At 38.8% G+C, this 19454-nt stretch overlaps 1 protein-coding gene across 1 annotated transcript in view; it reads left to right on the forward strand.

The window, feature by feature from the left end:
* The first annotated feature begins 14483 nt into the window (after window positions 1-14483).
* Window positions 14484-19454, forward strand: part of LOC126253687 (intraflagellar transport protein 172 homolog) — a 305113-nt gene continuing 300142 nt past the window's right edge. The window contains exon 1 of the mRNA XM_049955213.1: window positions 14484-14566. Within this exon, the coding sequence (XP_049811170.1) occupies window positions 14528-14566 (39 nt within the window). The 5' untranslated portion in view covers window positions 14484-14527. The remainder of the gene's footprint in view (window positions 14567-19454) is intronic.

Genomic DNA, 19454 nt, shown 5'->3' on the forward strand with positions numbered 1-19454 from the left:
ATTATTGTAAATCACATGGAAAAATATAAATCTGGGATGATGATGGGTTCATTGTTAAAAAAAATTATTTCGGACTCTTGTTTTTCACTAACGGTCCCAGTTTGACCAAATTGACCTTTAACAAACAGGAATTTCTTTAAAATATACTGAAAGGTAAGTAAAAAAAGTATTAGAAATATCAAAACATCACCTTATCAAACCAAAACTAATCAGCATATTTTATAATTAAGTTGATTGCTTATTTTAATTTCATACAACTTCACTAACAGTATATTAACCGATATAACAAAAAGAAGAAATTGAGCATTTAACTACAAACTGAAATAAAGTATGAATAAGTACAAGTATTTATATCATAGTTCTGGTCCATGATGTTTGAAATGGAACTATTGGCTCTGAGCACTATTGGACTTAACATCTATGGTCATCATTCCCCTAGAACTTAGAACTACTTAAACCTAACTAACCTAAGGACAGCACACAACACCCAGTCATCACGAGGCAGAGAAAATCCCTGACCCTGCCATGAATCGAACCTGGGAACCAGGGCGGGAAGCGAGAATGCTACCGCACGACCAGAAATGGAACTATTAAACAAATTAAATATGTAATGCTTGTTTTTGAGTAACAGGTACATAGCTAAATTTAACACAGTAGGTACCAACAATAATTTTGAAACAACTTTCTATAAAATATACATTAACACTAACCTGGGACAAAAATTAAGTTTTGAGTTGAAAGCAGTTTCCCAATAAATTGTCTTGGAACTTCACATATTACATTTTAATAAAGCTGACTGGGTTTGGTTTACATCACTTTCATTAAGAATGTATGTTCTCTCTGTCGGAGTAAATGGATTCGCTTTTGTGAGAACATCCACAACTGACACCCACAGGACATGTGCATGTGCAGGATAAGAGAATGACTTAGCTGGTCCACATGGATGAAGAAACGTTATTTTCACTTCATCATGTTCTTCGTTTGTTTCTAAAATGTACCCAAGCCACCAGTTTCCGCCATATACAGTGGTGACATAGCCTGATACATCTTGTAACTTCAGTTTCTCTGGTGATGTAGTTACTTCCCTCTCTGACTATTAATTTTGATGGAGTGTTGGGAATGAAAGCGTGAAATTGCTGTTTTCCTTTGATTGTCAATGCCTCTTCAAGTCGGCTTTTTAAGAATATTTCTGAAGCAGCTTAGTCTTCTTGAGTGGAATATGCAAAATCAACATTTGTGATATTATTTACTGCCCACTCAAATAGATCTCGTGCGGTTTGGATCTGATTTTGGTATGGTTTTGCAAACTTGCATGAGCTGCCAGTCTTTTTACTGAACCCCCTACTCCATCACAAGGCCCTTTCCCATGTGCTGTGGCTGAAAAGTGCCACTCAGCTTTTATGTTGAAGTCTTCCTCATGAAGGCAAAGGTTCAGGAAGTTTTTCTTATTTTTATACTGAGTGGCAGAACTGTCAGAAAAATAGTATATCTTTTTTGGAATCTTTTGAAATTTATTTGTTAGATATGAAATTAGCTTCTTTTGAAAGGTGTAAACCGCAGTTGTAATTTGCTCCAGGCAATCAGAAACAATGACAAAGCTCATATGCTCAATTTTGTCTTCCTGTTTGTAATATATAACAAAAGGATGAATGGTAATCTGTTGTCTTGTCCAGTGGAAACTCTGAGCTTCATCCTGTAGAACTATACTATAATTTTCTGAAAAATCACATATGACAACAAATTCAGATTCTATAAGGTTTTCTCTTGTGGAGTTAGGAATTGTTCGTTGTTGCTTGGCAATGAAGTCATGCCGAATCAAAGTCGACATCTTACTACAAAATAGATCTATGAATTCTTCAGAAGTTTTCTGAACAATTTCCAGATTACATCGGTCAACTGACATCCACAGTCAGAACTGAACTTGTTCAATTAAGTTTTCATGAAAAGTCTTTTACAATTTTACGTATGACAGTTTCTCCCGGGCAGTATTCACAGTTTCCCATGTTGCAATCAACTGATGATGGGTTACAAAGCATTTTTGCAATGCACTGCTTATAATTGTTTAAGCTGCTGTTTGTTACTGTATTTAGTTTGGCATTTTCTATCATTAATTTAATGTTTTGGTGAGTTGTGCACACGCAGACAGTGTGTGTGCCACTCCGGCCAGCTAATACACAATGTTTTGGTCTCAACTCAGCAAATTTAGAGAAATTAAGATGTTTGTAATCTTCTTTAAGGTTACACAAAAAAGTCTTTTTGATATATATATTTTTTTATTTCCACTTGTTTCTGTAATTGTCACACAATCTTTAATACCTGGCATTGCCCTGCTAACTTCATCATTTACATAAAATGAATGTACAGTTTTGACAGTTTCTGTTGGTAAACACTTCCCTGGTTTTGGGTTTGGACCTTCCATGAATCCTCTCTCTTTCAAATTTTTTTTGGACTGCCGAACAATGTAATTAGGAGCATTAAATTCCCTCATTATTTTCCTGACAGTCCACTTTTCAAGTAAACTTGTAAGAATCATTAGTTTTTTTGCTCTACTTATAGAATTTTTAAAGTTTCTTTTAATATTTTCAAGAACGGATTCATCAGTATCAGTATCTGATGAAGAAGTTTCACGAGCAACAAAAAGTTTACGTGTCATTGATGAGATTTTCTTCACTTTTGATTTGGCATAATGCCTAGATGTTAGTTTTCTCTTGTCAATTGGGGACTCACGTAGTTCTTGAAGTGTTGTGTTAAATGTTTAAACAGCTACTGAAGTTGGAGTGAAGTCAGGGTCTTGGTCTCGGATGATTATCTCCGATCCAGAAGATTCTTCTTCAACACTTTCATCACTGATGGGCTCTGGCGTATTTTCCGATTTGGTTACATCTTTCTTACATTTATCACAAATATTGGCACCACTTGGTATTTGAGGAAATAATTTGGGCATCCATGTTGCGACATTTCTCAGTTTTTTTTTCTGCTTCTAATAAAATGATTTGACTTCTTCAATGGATTACAACACTGCACTCTTACAGCACTGCACTTTTTACTTTGTTCCATATTTATACAAAAACCACTTATGAACTGTCCTTCAATGTATAGATTTACTTGAAAATGACCTATTAAATATAATAGATACAGACTGGTCAACACGGAGGTAACAATTGATTTTCACTAAAACCACAGTGCACAATAATGCTGTAGGCACACAAAGCCTTAGGAGGTAACAATGCAGACTACATCATCTCAACAATGGCTCCAGTCTCTGAGTTACTGTACAGACATCAAGCCATATGTATACGGTCCTCTACTGATGTACTACCTTGAAGGTCAATTTGGTCAAACTGGGGCCGTTAGTGAAAAACAAGAGTCCGGAATAATTTTTTTTGACAATGAACCCATCATCATCCCACATTTATATTTTTCCATGTGATTTACAATAGTATGAAGTAGTTATGGAAATATTTTGAAAATTTTCAATTATGTACTTTTTGTAAAAAAAATTAAATCAAAATATTAATTACCATTTTGAAAAGGTTATTAATTAGAAGCTATGTTTTTTGTCTATCACTGGAAAGAGCATGAAAAGTGCTGCAAAATGACACCTTTCCCAGTTCTCTAGCTCAATTAGGGCAGCTCCTAGGGCAATTTAAAAAAAGTCCGTTCACACATTTTTGGCCAGTTTTTGAAAAGTTTGCATGACCATATTTTAGGAATGGTTTGAGGTAAAAAATTGAAATTTGGTATTTTTCTTAGTTTCAGCACCCACTATAAGTATACCAACTTCCAGCAAAATCTAAGAGGGTGAGGTAAAATTTTTATTTGAAGTGTATTGATTTGACATGGAATGACTCATCAATGAAACTGTCAAAGGCAACAGTTTTCAAAATTAGTTTATTTTCCTCCCACGTCACATATGTAATTTCTGCAGAGTTATCTGCTACGTCTTCCAGGCCAAGCATCTGTAAATACAGTCCTCCCTTTCCAGGGCAGTCACCACATTTTTGAAGCAAACAAGTCTGTTGCTTTACACCACTAACTACTAATGACTTCACACACCCAACCAAGGTCTCGTATGTCACATGCTCCAGTAAGTTCTTCAAAGTTGCCACACAAAGTTAAAAATTTGTGCAATACACACAATCTCTAGGTGAGTATGTAACTACCCACTTAGGTCGTAGTGCATAAAATTTTGATCTTTTTAACTTTCAACTGTTACACTTACAATGTCTTTTTTGTTGCTACTCTGGTGAGAACAGTCCATTTTATCTTCCAGGTAAAATGACTACAGTATTTGAACTCGAGCTGCTTCTACAGGATGACCATAATAGTGATCTGGCCTTCCAAAGACTCCTTTTACAGACCTCACATTTCTTGATTTGTCTACTATGTACTTTGATACTGATGGAACATGGGTCAAAATTGTTTTCTTTGACAATGTCTCTGGAATAATAGTTAAAACTTGCACCTTTTCACTGTACGATGCACAATATTCAACAGCTGAATTGATATTTATGAAAAATTCCTGGCAAGAGGTGCAAGAGTGCTTTGGTTCATTTTCTTCTGAAGATGGAATTTGTACTTTGAACACTGTGGCCAGTTTTCCTGTAGCATATTCATCCACAGCTTTAGTAATTTCTCCACACTTTCTTGATACATAGAGCTTATGACTCGATTGCACTGATCATGGTTTCTTAAGAGGACTAACACCGACCTCTGTAGTTGACTGATTCAGGGTATTTAATTCTTCCTCTATTGATGCAAAATCTGCATCATATGTACCATGGGAGGCTTCACGTTGTTCAGATACTATCATTGTTGTTATTCTGTCAAAACATTTAGAACACAAAAAGTCATCGCTGGAAAAATCTTCATTTTGAAACAGAGCTTTCAAATGAGAACCTTATTCCCAACCTGAACAAAGTCGTCTGGTGGAGCAAAATTCGCACACTCGGACTTCACAGCACAACTCCTCACATGCCAGCGGTAAAAAAAATGTCTTTCACAAAATTTTGTCTGGCGAGTATATCCGGCAGAAAAAGGACCTTAAAGAGTGACAATCTGGCAACACTGTAACCACATGTATGGTAGCTACCTCTGTCACTACACAATAGTTGTGCTGTACAGTTTGTGCAGTGGCTCGAGTTTTGGGTTAGTGTGCAGGGGTCGATGGTTCGAACCTGGGTTGAAGCATATGTTTTTCATTTGGTAAATGCAGCCCAGGTAGTACTGTGTCTGGCATTTCAATTGTGAACAGCAATTGCAGTGGGTTATCTACAAAACATTTGCACTTACATGGCTGCGCAGGGTAGCCGCGTGGTCTGAGGCGTCTTGTCATTGTCCATGCGGCTCCCCCCGTTGCAGGTTCAAGTCCTCCCTCGGGCATGAGTGTGTGTGTGGTGTGTGTGTGTGTGTGTGTGTGTGTGTGTGTGTGTGTGTGTGTTTTTTGCCCATACTGTAAGTTAGTTTCAGTTAGATTAAGTAGTGTGTAGGCTTAGGGACCGATGACCTCAGTTGTTTGATCCCATAAGACCTTACCACAAATTTCCAAATATTGCACTCATGTACTACAATCGTAGAAATGGAAGGTTTGTCAGCTTTGAAAGAGGCCCTTTGCACGTCATGGGCGTGAATTTATTCGCACCACTTCAACTACTACATGCACAACCTGTTTTCTTTGTATTCTTCTCCAATGACCCTATAGATTCGTACCATCTATTATTTTTGCCCATTCAGGTGCATTACATTTCATTAGGGCCTTATGTTACCATTAGGACTAGCAACGTGCTTTGTGAATAATGCCCAAACTCGGTTACTATTTGTATGTGTTATTACCATGGTCCCACTAATTATGCCTTTCAACACTGAGTCTGGTAACCGCATGCTGTTTAGTACGTATCTCAGTGCATTATTATTATTATCATATTATCAATGGGATTTTGGAAACATCACGTCTATTACCATTAGGGAAACAGTGTAATTCGAAACTGAACATTTCACAATTAGCGGTGTCGGGATGAATCATACAGAACAATAGAGGGGTAACGCGTTAGGTGTAACTGTATGCACCGTCCACCAAACATGGACTAATTGCGAGTGGCAGACTCCATTGTATGTTCATACACATATCAAATTTTCTCCTTGTAAACCTCTAAACCACTGTGGCAGACGTGTGGCACACACAAACGATGACTAAGTGGATATACTTTGGTCCTTGGTGCATCCGATAACCGGGATGGTGTTGCCGCTCGTGAATATGCTGCTAGATATCCTCATCGAAGCCATCCAGATAAAAATGTGCTTCGTCATCTGGAGCTGCACCTTTGGGAGGCAGGTTCTCTCCTTCCACCATTGCGTGACAGAGGTCATCCATGGACTCGCCGTACTCCAGCAACAGAGGAAGCTCTTCTGGAGGTCATACACCAAGAACCTCTGTGAAGTACACAGAGCGTAGCAAGGGAGCTGTGTGTCCCATGATGCACGGTCATTAACATACTGCACAAGCATGGGCTGCACCCCTATCATCATGCTTTCAAGCAACACCTGCATCTTGCAGACTGCTATCGGTACTTGGACATAATATTTCCAGGGAAACAGCTCAGATGTGGATGTCCAGTTCGATAGCCACCAAGTTCACGTGACCTAAATCGCCTGGATTTCTTCCTGTGGGGACACCTGAAGGTGCACGTGTACACTACTCTGCCGATGAATGTGGAAGAATTGGTAGTGCGTGTCCATGCTGCTCTTGTTACTGTGGACACAGCTTTTCTGCGAAGGGTCCAGAGCTGTATGATCAGGAGGGTTGTGCAATGTTTGGACATGCAGGGAGATCGCTTTGAGCATCTGTTGTTCTGAGAATGACGTATTTTGTTGTGAAGGTCTTACGGTCATTAATATGGACATTATTATTGTCACTGGTTGCTAATGTGTGACATCTGAGTGCTCATATTACATGTAGAATAAATGACAAGTAGATGTTGTGTTATTGTACTGTGCTATTATCTTTAGCATCTTGAAATTGATATTGTTTTTGTAGTTATTCTGTCCTATTACAGATGAATTGTTTCCACTGTCTATTTCTTATTTGTCTAACCACATATTTGTTATGTTCAGTGTTACAAAATGTTGTAAATTTAGGATACATGTCACCTAAGAAACAGTGTATATTACAGTATGAAATGTCAGAATGAAATTATCGTAGCGCCAAAAAAAAAAAAAAAAAAAAAAAAAAAAAAAAAAAAAAAAAAAAAAAAAAAAAAAAAAAAACGCTCCAACCCAGGATCGAATCCTCAACCTCCTGCATGCTAACCAGAAACTCTATCCACTGCACCAACTATGCAGAACATCTAAAGTGCGCTGACAGAGGCACTTACCATACATGTGGTTACAGTGTTGCCAGATTGCCACTCTTTAACTTCCTTTTTCTGCCGGCTGACCTCGCTGGACAAGATTTTGTGACAGACATTTTTTTTATCGCTGGCTTGTGAGGAGTAGGACTGCGAAGCCCGAGTGAGCGAATTTCGCTTCACCCTGTATATCACTCTTTTATGGATATGCAAATAGTCACCACACTTCACTCTCCTGTGGCCCCAGTCAGAAGACATTTCAAACAGTCCTTTTCACCAAACATACTGCAACTGTGTCAACTGGCAAATTCCCCATGAAAGCACAGAACTCACTGGATGGTCTCAGATTTCTTAGAAGCCTTTTCAGTAAACAAATTAGCACTGAACAACTACAGTACCGAAACCAGCAATGAACAACCACAACAAAGAAACTGACAAGATACTACATCAAAGTGTAAGAAATATCTGCAATGAAAGTGAAAAGAAATAACTGCAACAGAGAAAGTGATAAGAAAAAACTGCAACAAAGACAATAGAAATAAACTTTGTAACAAATAAATTAGTAAAAACAACTTCAGTGAAGACATACGTTAACCTTGAAAGTTAAAAAAAATGATTTTTTAAAATAAAATCTGTCTAATTAAAACTGGAAGCTCTCCTGTACACAGAATGCAGTAATACGTGGTACTAATCAACAGAAAAATCTAACTTTTCTGGATTGGCATTCTTAAAAAAAAAAAAAAAAAAAAAAAAAATTATTCTGTAAATTAAAAAAAATTAAAAAAGTTCAAAAGACAACAGTAAAAGAACTTTGATAGGTTTGTCCAAATGGAGAATACCATTCTAATCATAAAGAAATTGTCTTTCAAATAAAACAAAAAACTGTAACAAAATATCTAGAACTGTTACAGAGATACAGCATTTTAAAGATTTTTCTGGAATTCGCATCTTCAAAATGATGTTTGCAGTGTCCTCTTTGGAGGCCTGTATCTTGGGGCAGGAATTTTTTTGTAGAAACCAAAAAAATATGTGTCCTGAATTTTAACTTATGCTAGATACAATGACATCCAAGACTATGAAGGTAACCCCCCTGCCTGAAGTGATACTGATTATGCCATGTGGACATGGAATGGAACCATCGTGTAGACTAAGTTGTTGGTAAAGTAGATAGCAGCCTTGAGTTTATTGGTGGTATATAAGGCAAATGCAGTCAGTTTACAGAGGAGTTGTGACCCATCCTATAATATTGTTGAGGTATGTTTGGGACCCATACCAAATAGGACTTTTGGAAATATTGAAAGTAGGAGGGTAGCACAAATAGTTATAGGTTTGTTTGACACATGGGAGAGTGTCACAGGTATGTTGAAAGAACAAAGAACTGAACTGACAGACTCTTGAAAACAGACAGAAACTATCCCTTGAAAGCCTACATACAAAATTTCAAGAACCGGCTTCAGATGATGACCCTAGGAATATATTACAACCCTCTATATATCACTACCATAGGGATTATGAGGATGAGATTAGATTAATCACAGCATGAACAGAAGCATTTAAACAGTCATTCTTCCTGTGCTCCATGTGTGAATGGAATGGGAAGAAGCCTCAGTAACTGGCACAGTGGGGCATACCCTCTGCCACACAATTCACAGTGAGTGGCAGAGTAAGAATGTGGATGTAGATGTAGATATGAACAACCAGCTTCTGTGTATATGTGGGCTACCTTTATCTCTGTGGTAGTTGTACCTACCTCTCCACGATTATGAAGAAATAACTGCTCATCTTAGTCCTGGAAGCTGATATGGCACTAGCACAAACAGAATTGGAAGACTTGAGATCTACAATTGGCTGCATTAGGAGGGTCAAATGAACTGTGGTTGAACCTGCTGGATCAGTCAGAGATTCTAGATATGCTGCAAGTCTGCTGTGTGTAATGTAGACATATCCAACAAATTCACTGCTCTGAAGACAGTGGATTGAAATATGCAGACAGCTTACGGAGTGTAGGATCATGCTGATGAGACAGACAAAGTTAGACAGTTAGAAGCTTAAAAGCACAAAGAAGGTACATCTGCTTGGGGAGTAGTCTTGGTAAGGAAACATCTGAACTAGTATGTAACATCCAATATAGGGAATACCATGTAACTAGTATTTTTAAGCCTAATGCCACTGTGTTTGTAGTTTTGTGGGAAAAAATCTTGATAAAGAACATCATGTAGGCCTAATGATTATTAGGGATTCTGGAAACATTTTGGACTATAACTACAACTATGCAGATGATGTTAAAATCAGTCCCATTGATAGGAATGCTCATCTCAGACAACTGCATAGACCGAGTCACTCTTCGAGCGATAAGGAATGCACTGGATAGAGTATTTTGTCGAATATGCAACTGCAGAGCATCAGAGATGACACTCAACAGAGTGAGTGATCACACACGAGTAAGTTTGATGTGTCGCCCTTTACAGGTTTGTACCACTCTAGGCATGATGTATGAGTGCTTATGGTAAAAGGTTACTTGCAGAACTAATTTATAGAACCAGCCAGTGTAATCAGATCTTTATAATTCTTGTGTTTCCCATTATTTTTACTAGGTACTGTTTAGGGAAATGTTTCTGACTGATGGAGCTGCTGAATAATTATAGACACAGTTTCATCAATTGGTTATAACAAAAAAGGCCAGCTTGAACGACACAAATGATAACAGTCATAATATATTTGGATGTTTTCATAAAAATATAATAAACTTGTTAAATAAGAAGGCACACTTCTCATATGACTGCAGATGTGTCTTTACAGCTGTTCTTTGCATCATGGAAGCAACAGAAACTGAACGGATACACATAGATGGTTAAAATTCAGTAACCTACACAAAACTCCGTCCCCGGTAGCTGAGTGGTCAGTGCGACAGAATGTCAATCCTGAGGGCCCGGGTTCGATTCCCAGCTGGGTCGGAGATTTTCTCTGCTCAGGGACTGGGTGTTGTGTTGTCCTTATCATCATCATCTCATCCCCATCGATGCGCAAGTCGCTGAAGTGACGTCAGATTGAAAGACTTGCACCCGGCGAACGGTCTACCCGACGGGAGGCCCTAGCCACATGACCTTTACCTACACAAAGTGTGGAATTAAGTCTCAGGCCTTAGACTTATGTGACTAATGCATTGAACAGCTCTGTGAGTGTTATACTTCAGTAATTGACTTGTGAACATATTAAAAAAACAGTTCTTAGTGCCATAAGCCCCTGAATGGAAATGTTTTACAGTGTGATCGGACAATTAGAGAAGGTATGTACTAGACTTAATAGAAATAACTGGGAAGATATTGTAGGTGGAGACTGATTTCATCTTGTACAGTTTTTATAGAGGGCACCTAGAGTTAGTGATGTCCATTTTAGTTTTGGTACCTATAGTAAATTCCCGACAAGAATAGAAGTATCAGTTCAACAATGAGTAATAATTTTTTCCTTCAAATGCCAAATTTTTTTGTTGACTTTCATCCACATAGGGAGAAATGATTATCATAATAAAATAAGAGAAATCAGAGATTGCACAGAAAAGATATAGGTGTTCATTTTTCCCACATGGTATTTGAAGGTGAAACAGTCAAGAAATTGTGTGAAAGTGGTTCTGTGAACTTTTTCCAAACATGCGGGTGTGGACTGCAGACTAATCATGTAGATTTAAAACACAGGTTTTGTTGTTTTGGAAGTTCACTTCATCCTTAGTAACTCTCACCTGGAGATGCATATGGAGGACTATTTTATCTCCAGAATATTTGACCTAAAACAATACCATTATCATTAAGTCATACAGTTGAGCTGCCTGTTTTCAGGAAAAGTAAAGACTTTCATCCATTAGCAGTACTAACGGAACAAGACTGTGTTGCTTAGTGTTACAAGGTCTAATCACTCATCCAGACTGCTGCTTCAGCAACACTGGAAATGCTGCTATCCCTCTTCATTTCAGGCTTAGTTTGGCTTCTCTGCAGGCACACCTGTGTTCTGGTTGCACCTATGTAGCTATCCTATCATCTGTCATTGAGACATGCCAGCCACCCCGCTTTGGCTGGGTCCATGATTCAGCAAAAAATATCTGACACTGTGAGGTTCCAATCTTTGATTTGATAAGAACTGACCCTACTGCAGTAATCTGTCTGAGTTGTGACTGCTATATATTATCGTAATCTTCATAAAGCTATCATATTTTAAGTAAGACACAATTTACCTAAATCTTGCAAACATAATGCAGTATACTTCCCTTATTGGAGATAGTTTGAGTAATTCTGTTTCCTCATGAAAAATGAACTAATACCACATGATGTATAAACTCACTGCTAAATTTTTCATCATATATTTGAGTCTCAGGGCACTCAAATGCTATTGTTAGCAATTTTTTTATGAGGAAAGAGAACGATTCAAACCATCACTAATCGAAGAAGTGTGTTGCCTAGCGTTTTAGGAGATTTAGGAAAATCATGTCTTACAAAACTATGGTGGCTGTATAAAGTAATATGAGGCTGAAAGATAAACTGTCTGAACAAAAGTATGTGGACACACCATTGTAATGTGGAGTTGATCACTAGATGGCATGAGAGGTGGATCTGCTAACATAAAAGGAGGATGTTGGGGGGATAATTGTGGTGCCAGTCATCAATGACAGCTGGATGGGTCTACCAGGGGGTGTTCAGTGACTTTGAATGCAGACTAGTCATTTGATGACTCCTGAGTTACAAATCCATTAGTGACATTTCACCTCATCTAAAGCTAGATTAGATTAATACTTGTTCCATAGATCATGAATACGACACTTCGTAATGATGTGGAACGTGTCAGGTTAATAAAAGATGTATGTACAAGATATTACATTACACAAAATATTGCATGACACTAATGTTTAAGTTGTTGTTGTTGTTGTTGTTGTTGTTGTTGTTGTTGTTGTTGTTGTTTTTTTTTTTTTTTTTTTTTTTTTTTTTTTTTTTTTTTTTTTTTTTTTTTTTTTTTTTTTTACCAGGCCTCATGTGCTGACAGGCAGGGACCATTGAGCAGGGTGGAGGGCAATTGTGAAAGATTGAAAGATAACATGAAGTAAGCAGAAGGAATCACTTGTGGGTTCCAAAGCGCTACCAACAGTTCAGGTAACACAGTGATTGTGTGTAGGCAGTTGCCTAGAATGGGGTACAATTGTCGAGCAGCTCCTTGTAAGCCACACATTTGATTTTGATTTGATTTGATTTATTATTGGTCCTATAGATCATACAATTTGTAGAGCAAAGCACATCATGATATAGGACAAGTCAATTTGAAAAATTATGTCAAGATGGTATATGATGAGAGATGACAGTAGTGGCACATAACTCACTTAGCAGAATACATATAGAATATATAGACAAAATATAAAAAAGGTGGTGTGTGATGAGAGATGACAGTGGGGGATACTGCACATAGCAGAATACATATACGAGATACAGACAGAATATGAGTAACAAACAATAATTAAATTATCTTACTAAGGAGAAATATGTACAAGTGAATATACAGCTTATTACAAGTAATTAAAATATTGTGGTACATAGTTCACATAGTAGAGTACATATATGAGATACAGACAGAATATAGGTAAGAGACAATAATTAAATTATCTTACTAAGTAGAAACATCTATAACTGAATAAACAGCTTATTGCAAGTAATTAAAATTTTGTTTCAAGAAATTCATGTATGGAATAGAAACAGTGATTTAGTAGCAATTCCTTTAATTGTCATTATTTTTTGGTTTTTGCTTGTTTTTATGTCTGTTGGGAGGTGGTTGTGTATTTTAATGCCCATACATTTAACCCCATTCACATATAATTTTGTGTTGTGGGCTATAATTTGTAACTGTGTTTTGTTTCTGGTGTCGTGTGTGGCGGTCTGCATTTCTGTTGAGGGCGTCCAAGTGCTGTACTGTAAAACAAGCTAGTTCCAATATATAGAGGCATGGCAGTGGCAGGATTTTTAGCTGTTGAAATAGTGGTTTACAGTGTTCAGTTCTTTTTTTACATTTCATTATTCTTACTACTTTTTTTTGTAACTTGAAAGTTGTGAGAGAATCAGAGCTCTTTCCCCAGAAGATTAGGCCATAGCTCAAGACAGACTCAAACAGGGCATGGTACACCAGCTTCAAGATATCTACACTGGCTGTGTCTTTTAATGATCGTAATAGATAGAAGGTTTTACTAAGCTTTTGTGACAATGCCTCAATATGTGGTTTCCAATTTAGTGTGTTACTGATGGTAAGTCCAAGAAAATTTCTTTACTCAACACTAAGTGAAGCTTCATGTGGTGTGTGGTGCCACTGGACAGTGGATGACTGGAAACGAGGGATTCGGAGTGATGAATCGCTCTATACCCTGTGACAATCCGATGGAAGGACTTGGGTCTGGCGAATGACTGGAGAATGTTGCTTGTCACAATGTGTAGTGACGACAGTGAAATACGGAGGAGATGGTGGTTACAGTATGGGGGTGTTTTTCACAGCTAGGGTGAGTTCCCTTTGTAGTACTTAAGGAAACACCAAATGCAAAAGGATATAAACACATTTTACACTATTTTGTACTGCCTGCAGTAGTAGAACAGTTTGGAGACAATTACTATTTGTATCAGAATGAAAATGTACCCTGTCATAAAGCAGCATCTGCGAAGCAATACTTTGTGGACAATAACACTCCTGAAATGGACTGGTCTGCCAAGAGCCTCAAATTGATTCCAGTGGAACATGTTCGGAATGAGTCAGGATGCTGATATTGCTTCAGACTCCAGACCTTCTCTCGTTTCAGCTCTTGAGGAAGAATTGGTTCCCATTCACTCTACAAACATTCAGCCACCTCATTGAAAGTGTCCACAGCAGAACTGAATCTGTCATAAAAGTGAGGGTTGCACACACTCTCTATTAATGTCCACTAGTAGGTGTCCAGATACTTTTGATCAGATAGTGTATACCTAGTTAAAAAAATTACAATATGGTCTCTGATGAAGTGCTGAATGTAAAATGAACTGATTTGTCACTTAATTTTAATGGGTAACATTTCCTCAGAATATATATATTTTTTTAAATATCCTGTTTTTAGTGATCAATATGTGACTTCAAGCATTTGTCTTACAGATATAGAGATTTTACTGGAAACTGTCAAGCTTATTTGAGGAATCATGCAGCTGAAGCACTTACAAACAGTAACAGAGGCAGAGGTAAGTCAGAATTTTTAGTTTATTTTCTGTATCATTATGTTTTTCAGTAAAAAGCCTTTTTTGAAGGAGTTAAAAAGAAGTGGAAGAGTCAAAAATCAGGTTATGTGATGAATTATACGATGACTTGAACATGATGCATTTGAAGAGTTCAGTGCTATTGCTTGTTAAAAATAATTGGAAAGTGCTTATATAATACAACAACCGAAGTGTTGGGTTTATTACAGATTGGCATTTGTAATACAGTGTTGCACTGTGTGGTACAAATTGTAAATTTATGGTAGTGTACATTATTGTAATGTTTACACACAGCGGATGACATCATAATTAGCATTATCAGTGATAGCAAATTGAAATGCTTTATCATTACAATATTGTTTTAATGTTTTACAATATTATAAATCATTTAATTTTGACTGTGTGGGTGAATATGAGAGAGACTGGGAGAGTGTGAGTGCAATATGAAATAAGATTGTCTTTCACACTTTTTAATATAGAACACATTTTAGCCACATTCATTTCTTCTTATTTTAGTAAGTTCACTGATAACCTCATTGTTGAGTGTTCATAAACTGCACACAACACACACACACACACACACACACACACACACACACACCATCACACCATCACCAGCACCAACAACACCATCACCATCACTTTTAATATTGTCTCACTGATGAAGTATGCTGTAATCTACAGCAGTAAATACACAAATTTTAAACATTAATAAAACGTAAATCTCTTGATCCTTGTGCCCAGAAAAAATTGTAGTCAACAAGAAAATAAGCAAAGTAGAATACTTGAAGTACCAGAGTTTCAGGTTCCTTCACAGGTTGTGGTCAGTGACTCTTGATCTAGCCCACAATGGCACAGTTTTACAGAGGAAATGTTTCCACGTTGTTATTGTCTGCAGTCGAGCACTGCTGGCAGAGTCAAAGCCCTGTGGCAGAACATCAGAGAAAGACAACAAATTTAGTGGAATCTGGATGGAGCAGAGTGATGTTGTACTTAGAGTGCTGTGGCAGTGGTGGTGAGAAGAAAATGGCTCAGTATAGGCTTCTGCCTGCTTTGCAATCAGTTATATTGTCATCTTGTGTGTGGTGGTGGGGATACAGTTTCTGCTTTATAACTTCCTCTGCCGTAAGAGGAAGAGAACTTACTTGATCATCCCTGGCTTGATTTTTAATAACAAAGAAAGTGAATTATCAGATTAATTCTGTCAGTGAGTGCAGAAGTTGATTAAGTGGCAATTATAGGCTTTACATCCAAATTAGCAGGTGGTCTTGCTGTTAGTGTCTAATGACTTAACTGCTTCCTCAACTTGCAAGTGCGGACAATAGAAAAAAAGGGAGCAAACCACACCTCTATAATCAAATAATCACACCTAACTATTTGTTGCTTTGACTGCAGTTGTTTTATTTCTGCTTAGTGGACTTACTTTACTTTTTCGTGTCCGGAAACTACAATGTGTTTGCCCAATATTGGGCAATGTCCAATGCTTCTTCTTTAGCCAGCCATAGATCGTCGAGGGTGCATCTGTGCGGGCAGGCAGGGCATTGTAGGAGATGTTCCATGTCCTGTTGAGTGCCGCAGTCGCATTTGTCATAATTTTCGTCCAACAAACCCCATTTGATCAGATCAGATTAGATTTCGCAGGAGCCACCCCAGTTCTGATGCGGTTAAGCATTCTCCAGGTTTTCCAATCACCAGAAACGCCGCTTGGTGGGTCCTCTCTTCGTGGATAGTAGATGGGGGGCTCATCTAAGGCGCAACTTAGGAAGCGGCGTCTGGATTTGAGTCTGCTTGGGCCACACTCTAGGCCAAATATTGAGTGACGGGCATCAAAGGTTTGTTTTAGCTTCTCGGAATGTTCATGGGCTTTCCTACGTGAGTCAGGGTTTGTGAAACCTGCGGCCCTGTGAAGATTTTCTATAGGGGTAGGTTTCATGCAGCCTGTCACTATCCTGCATGTTTCATTCAAGCTAATATCTACCTTTTTTGCATGGGCGGATCTGCACCATACCGGGCAGGCATATTCGGCAGTTGAGAAGCACAAAGCTTGGGCTGAAGTTCTGACCACGGCAGGTTTGACACCCCATTTGCTGTTGAACAGCTTTCTTATTAGGGAATTTCATGCTTCTACTTTTGCGTGTTTTTTCGCAATGATATTTGTATGTCAATGTTCTGTCCAGCACGACGCCAAGGTAGGTGGGAGTATCTGTGTGTTCTAGTAATGTCCCATCCCAGGTAACATTGAGCCTGTACTTTGCCTACCTTGAGTTCGGATGGAACGCACTCACTTGAGTTTTGAAGGGATTGGGTTTTAGAGAATTCTTTTTGTAGTAGGTTGACATTATAGAAAGGGCGGTTTCTAGTTTCTCCTCGATGGCTTCAAACCTGTTGCCTTGAACTGTTATTGCCAGGTCGTCTGCATATACAAAAGTTTTGGTTTTGTCTGGAGTTGGTTGGTCATTTGTATATATGTTGAATAGGATTGGCGCCAACACGCTTCCTTGCGCGAGCCCATTTTTCTGATTCTGCCATTGACTCTTTTTTCCCCTCAAGCATTACGAAGAACTGTCTATTTTGGAGCAGGGATTCGATTATCTTGACTAGGTGGTAGTCTTTCAGGGTCTCGTAGATTTTATGCAGTAGTGTCCGATGATCTACAGTATCATAGGCGGAACTTAGGTCGACTAGTGCCAGCCCGGTGATTAGTTTATTCTCAAACCCATCCTTGATATGTTCCGTCAATCCCAGAATTTGACTGGTACAGGACTTTCCAAGTCTAAAACCTGCTTGGTGTGGAATTAGCTTCGAGTCAACGATCTTCTGTATTCTGTTGAGGATCAATCTTTCATAGAGCTTAAACAGGTGGCAGAGAAGGATTATGGGTTGACAGCTCTTCGGAGACTCTGGGTCCTTCCCGGGTTTAAGGAGAGCCACCACTTTTGACTTCCTCCACAGTTTCGGGATTTGAAAGGTTTCATGGCACACGTTAAAAAGTCCAAGTATCCAGTTCCTGCGCCAAGGCCGAAGTTTTTAATCTGTTCCACGCAAATATCATCAAACCCAGCGGCTTTCCCATTCTTCATGGTATTTATGCCATTGTTCAACTCTCTCATGCTAAATGGTTTCTGGAAGTTGGTGTTTTCTGTTGGCAGTAGGCCTGTGATTTTAGTTTTCTGACATTTGGAGTTGAACTTGCCGTTTAGAAGGAGTTGGTTGGCCACCTGGTTTGGAGTTACGTTGGCCGGGGCCTTGCTTAGCCTTGGGTCACCATCCAGTTTCTTAATCAGGTTCCAGGCTATTTTGCTACTGTGGGACATATCCATTCTTTCTAGGGTTGCTATCCACTTCTTCTCGCGTGCCTCGCTGAGGGCTGACATTAAAGCTGTGCCGCAGGTGATGGTTTCGTCGCTGAATGGGTCTTCCGCGAACAATACTTGATACTTCTCCAGGATGTCCTTTGAGGCATTTGAGAGCCCTGGGATATAGTGTTGTCTGCAGCCCCTAGGAATATAGCGTCTAGATACCTTTCGCAAAGTCTCAACAAAGATAAGATAATTATTTGGTGTTGGGGTCAGACTGGCTAATTCCTCATCCAGCGCTTAGGAATATTCTGACCACCAAGCCTTTTTAAAGTTGAATCTCCTACGGAAAGGTATTTTGGTTGTTTTGATTGTTGAGTAGACTTGGATTCCAATAGGTTGATGTTGTGTCTTTGGGATTGCATCATATACTCTTTTGCAGCAGGTGTCGTAGATGTTCCGGCTGACGAAGCAAATATCGGGATTGTAACCTCTCTTCCAAATTTTGCTGTTGAAGGAGCAGGGGAGCTTGGGGTCGTGAAGAAGTGAGAGGTTATTTGCCTCAGCCCATTGTTCTAGCAGCTGACCATTGGTGTCTGTCTCGTCGTAGCCCCAGGTGGTGCTGTGGCTGTTAAAGTCGCCCACAACGAAGTGTGTTCTTTGGTTGTTGAAGCTTTCTGGCATTGAAGTGTGTAAGTTCTGGCCGGGGGGTTTATACACGGAGCATATTGTAAATGATCCACTCTCTATCGCTAACACTTCAATGTTGTTGGTGGTTGTCTTACTCGTGGAAGAGAGCAGCATCTCGGGTCTGGTAAATATTGCGCTCCCATACCTTCTGTGAGGTGCTTCTACTGCCAAGCACATTCCTTTGATATTGGGTCTGTTAGCTGTTTCATCTCTATGCGTTTCCTGCAGGCACAGTACGTCCCACTTTTCTGATTGGCATAGTTGCGATATTTCATCCTCCTTATTCTTGGTGATTCCCTCGACGTTCAGGCTGATGATCGTCAGGGTTGGCCCTGAAGAGGACCTGTTTTTGTTTTTGGCTTTTGATTGCATTGGTTTCCGGTGGTGGAAGGTTTGGCCGTTGTCCGATTGGGCAACGTTTCCGGGGAGCGCTGGCATTTTACTTTCTTCTATGTAGCATGTAAGTAAAATGCACACATGGAGGCACCTTCCTTGCTCCCCTCTGCTTAGTGGAAAGAACACAAGTCAGCTACTACCTCGCACTTCTACACCATGGGTTATTTAGTAACTGAGAAGAATACTTAACCATTATACACATTCCATTAGACATCAGTACTGAGTAGAGATTAAGGATGGAAGAATAAGTACATAAGATGAGGAACTGAATCAAGTATTAGAAAACTTATTCACTAGCCACAGGGATAAATGATCTCTTCAGATCTTTGCCTAAAGCTCCCACTGGCAGAAGCACAAGGGAAAGGGAATTGTTACCTGGTTGTTATATTACATCGTGAAGATTCCATCGGTGGGGGTTGGTGAATCAGAAACCATTCTGATTTAATGTGTATAATCACTGTTAGATACTCATTTTGGAAGACCAATAATGT

This window comes from Schistocerca nitens, chromosome 4, assembly GCF_023898315.1.
Source record: "Schistocerca nitens isolate TAMUIC-IGC-003100 chromosome 4, iqSchNite1.1, whole genome shotgun sequence".
Taxonomy (NCBI): Eukaryota; Metazoa; Arthropoda; class Insecta; order Orthoptera; family Acrididae; genus Schistocerca; species Schistocerca nitens.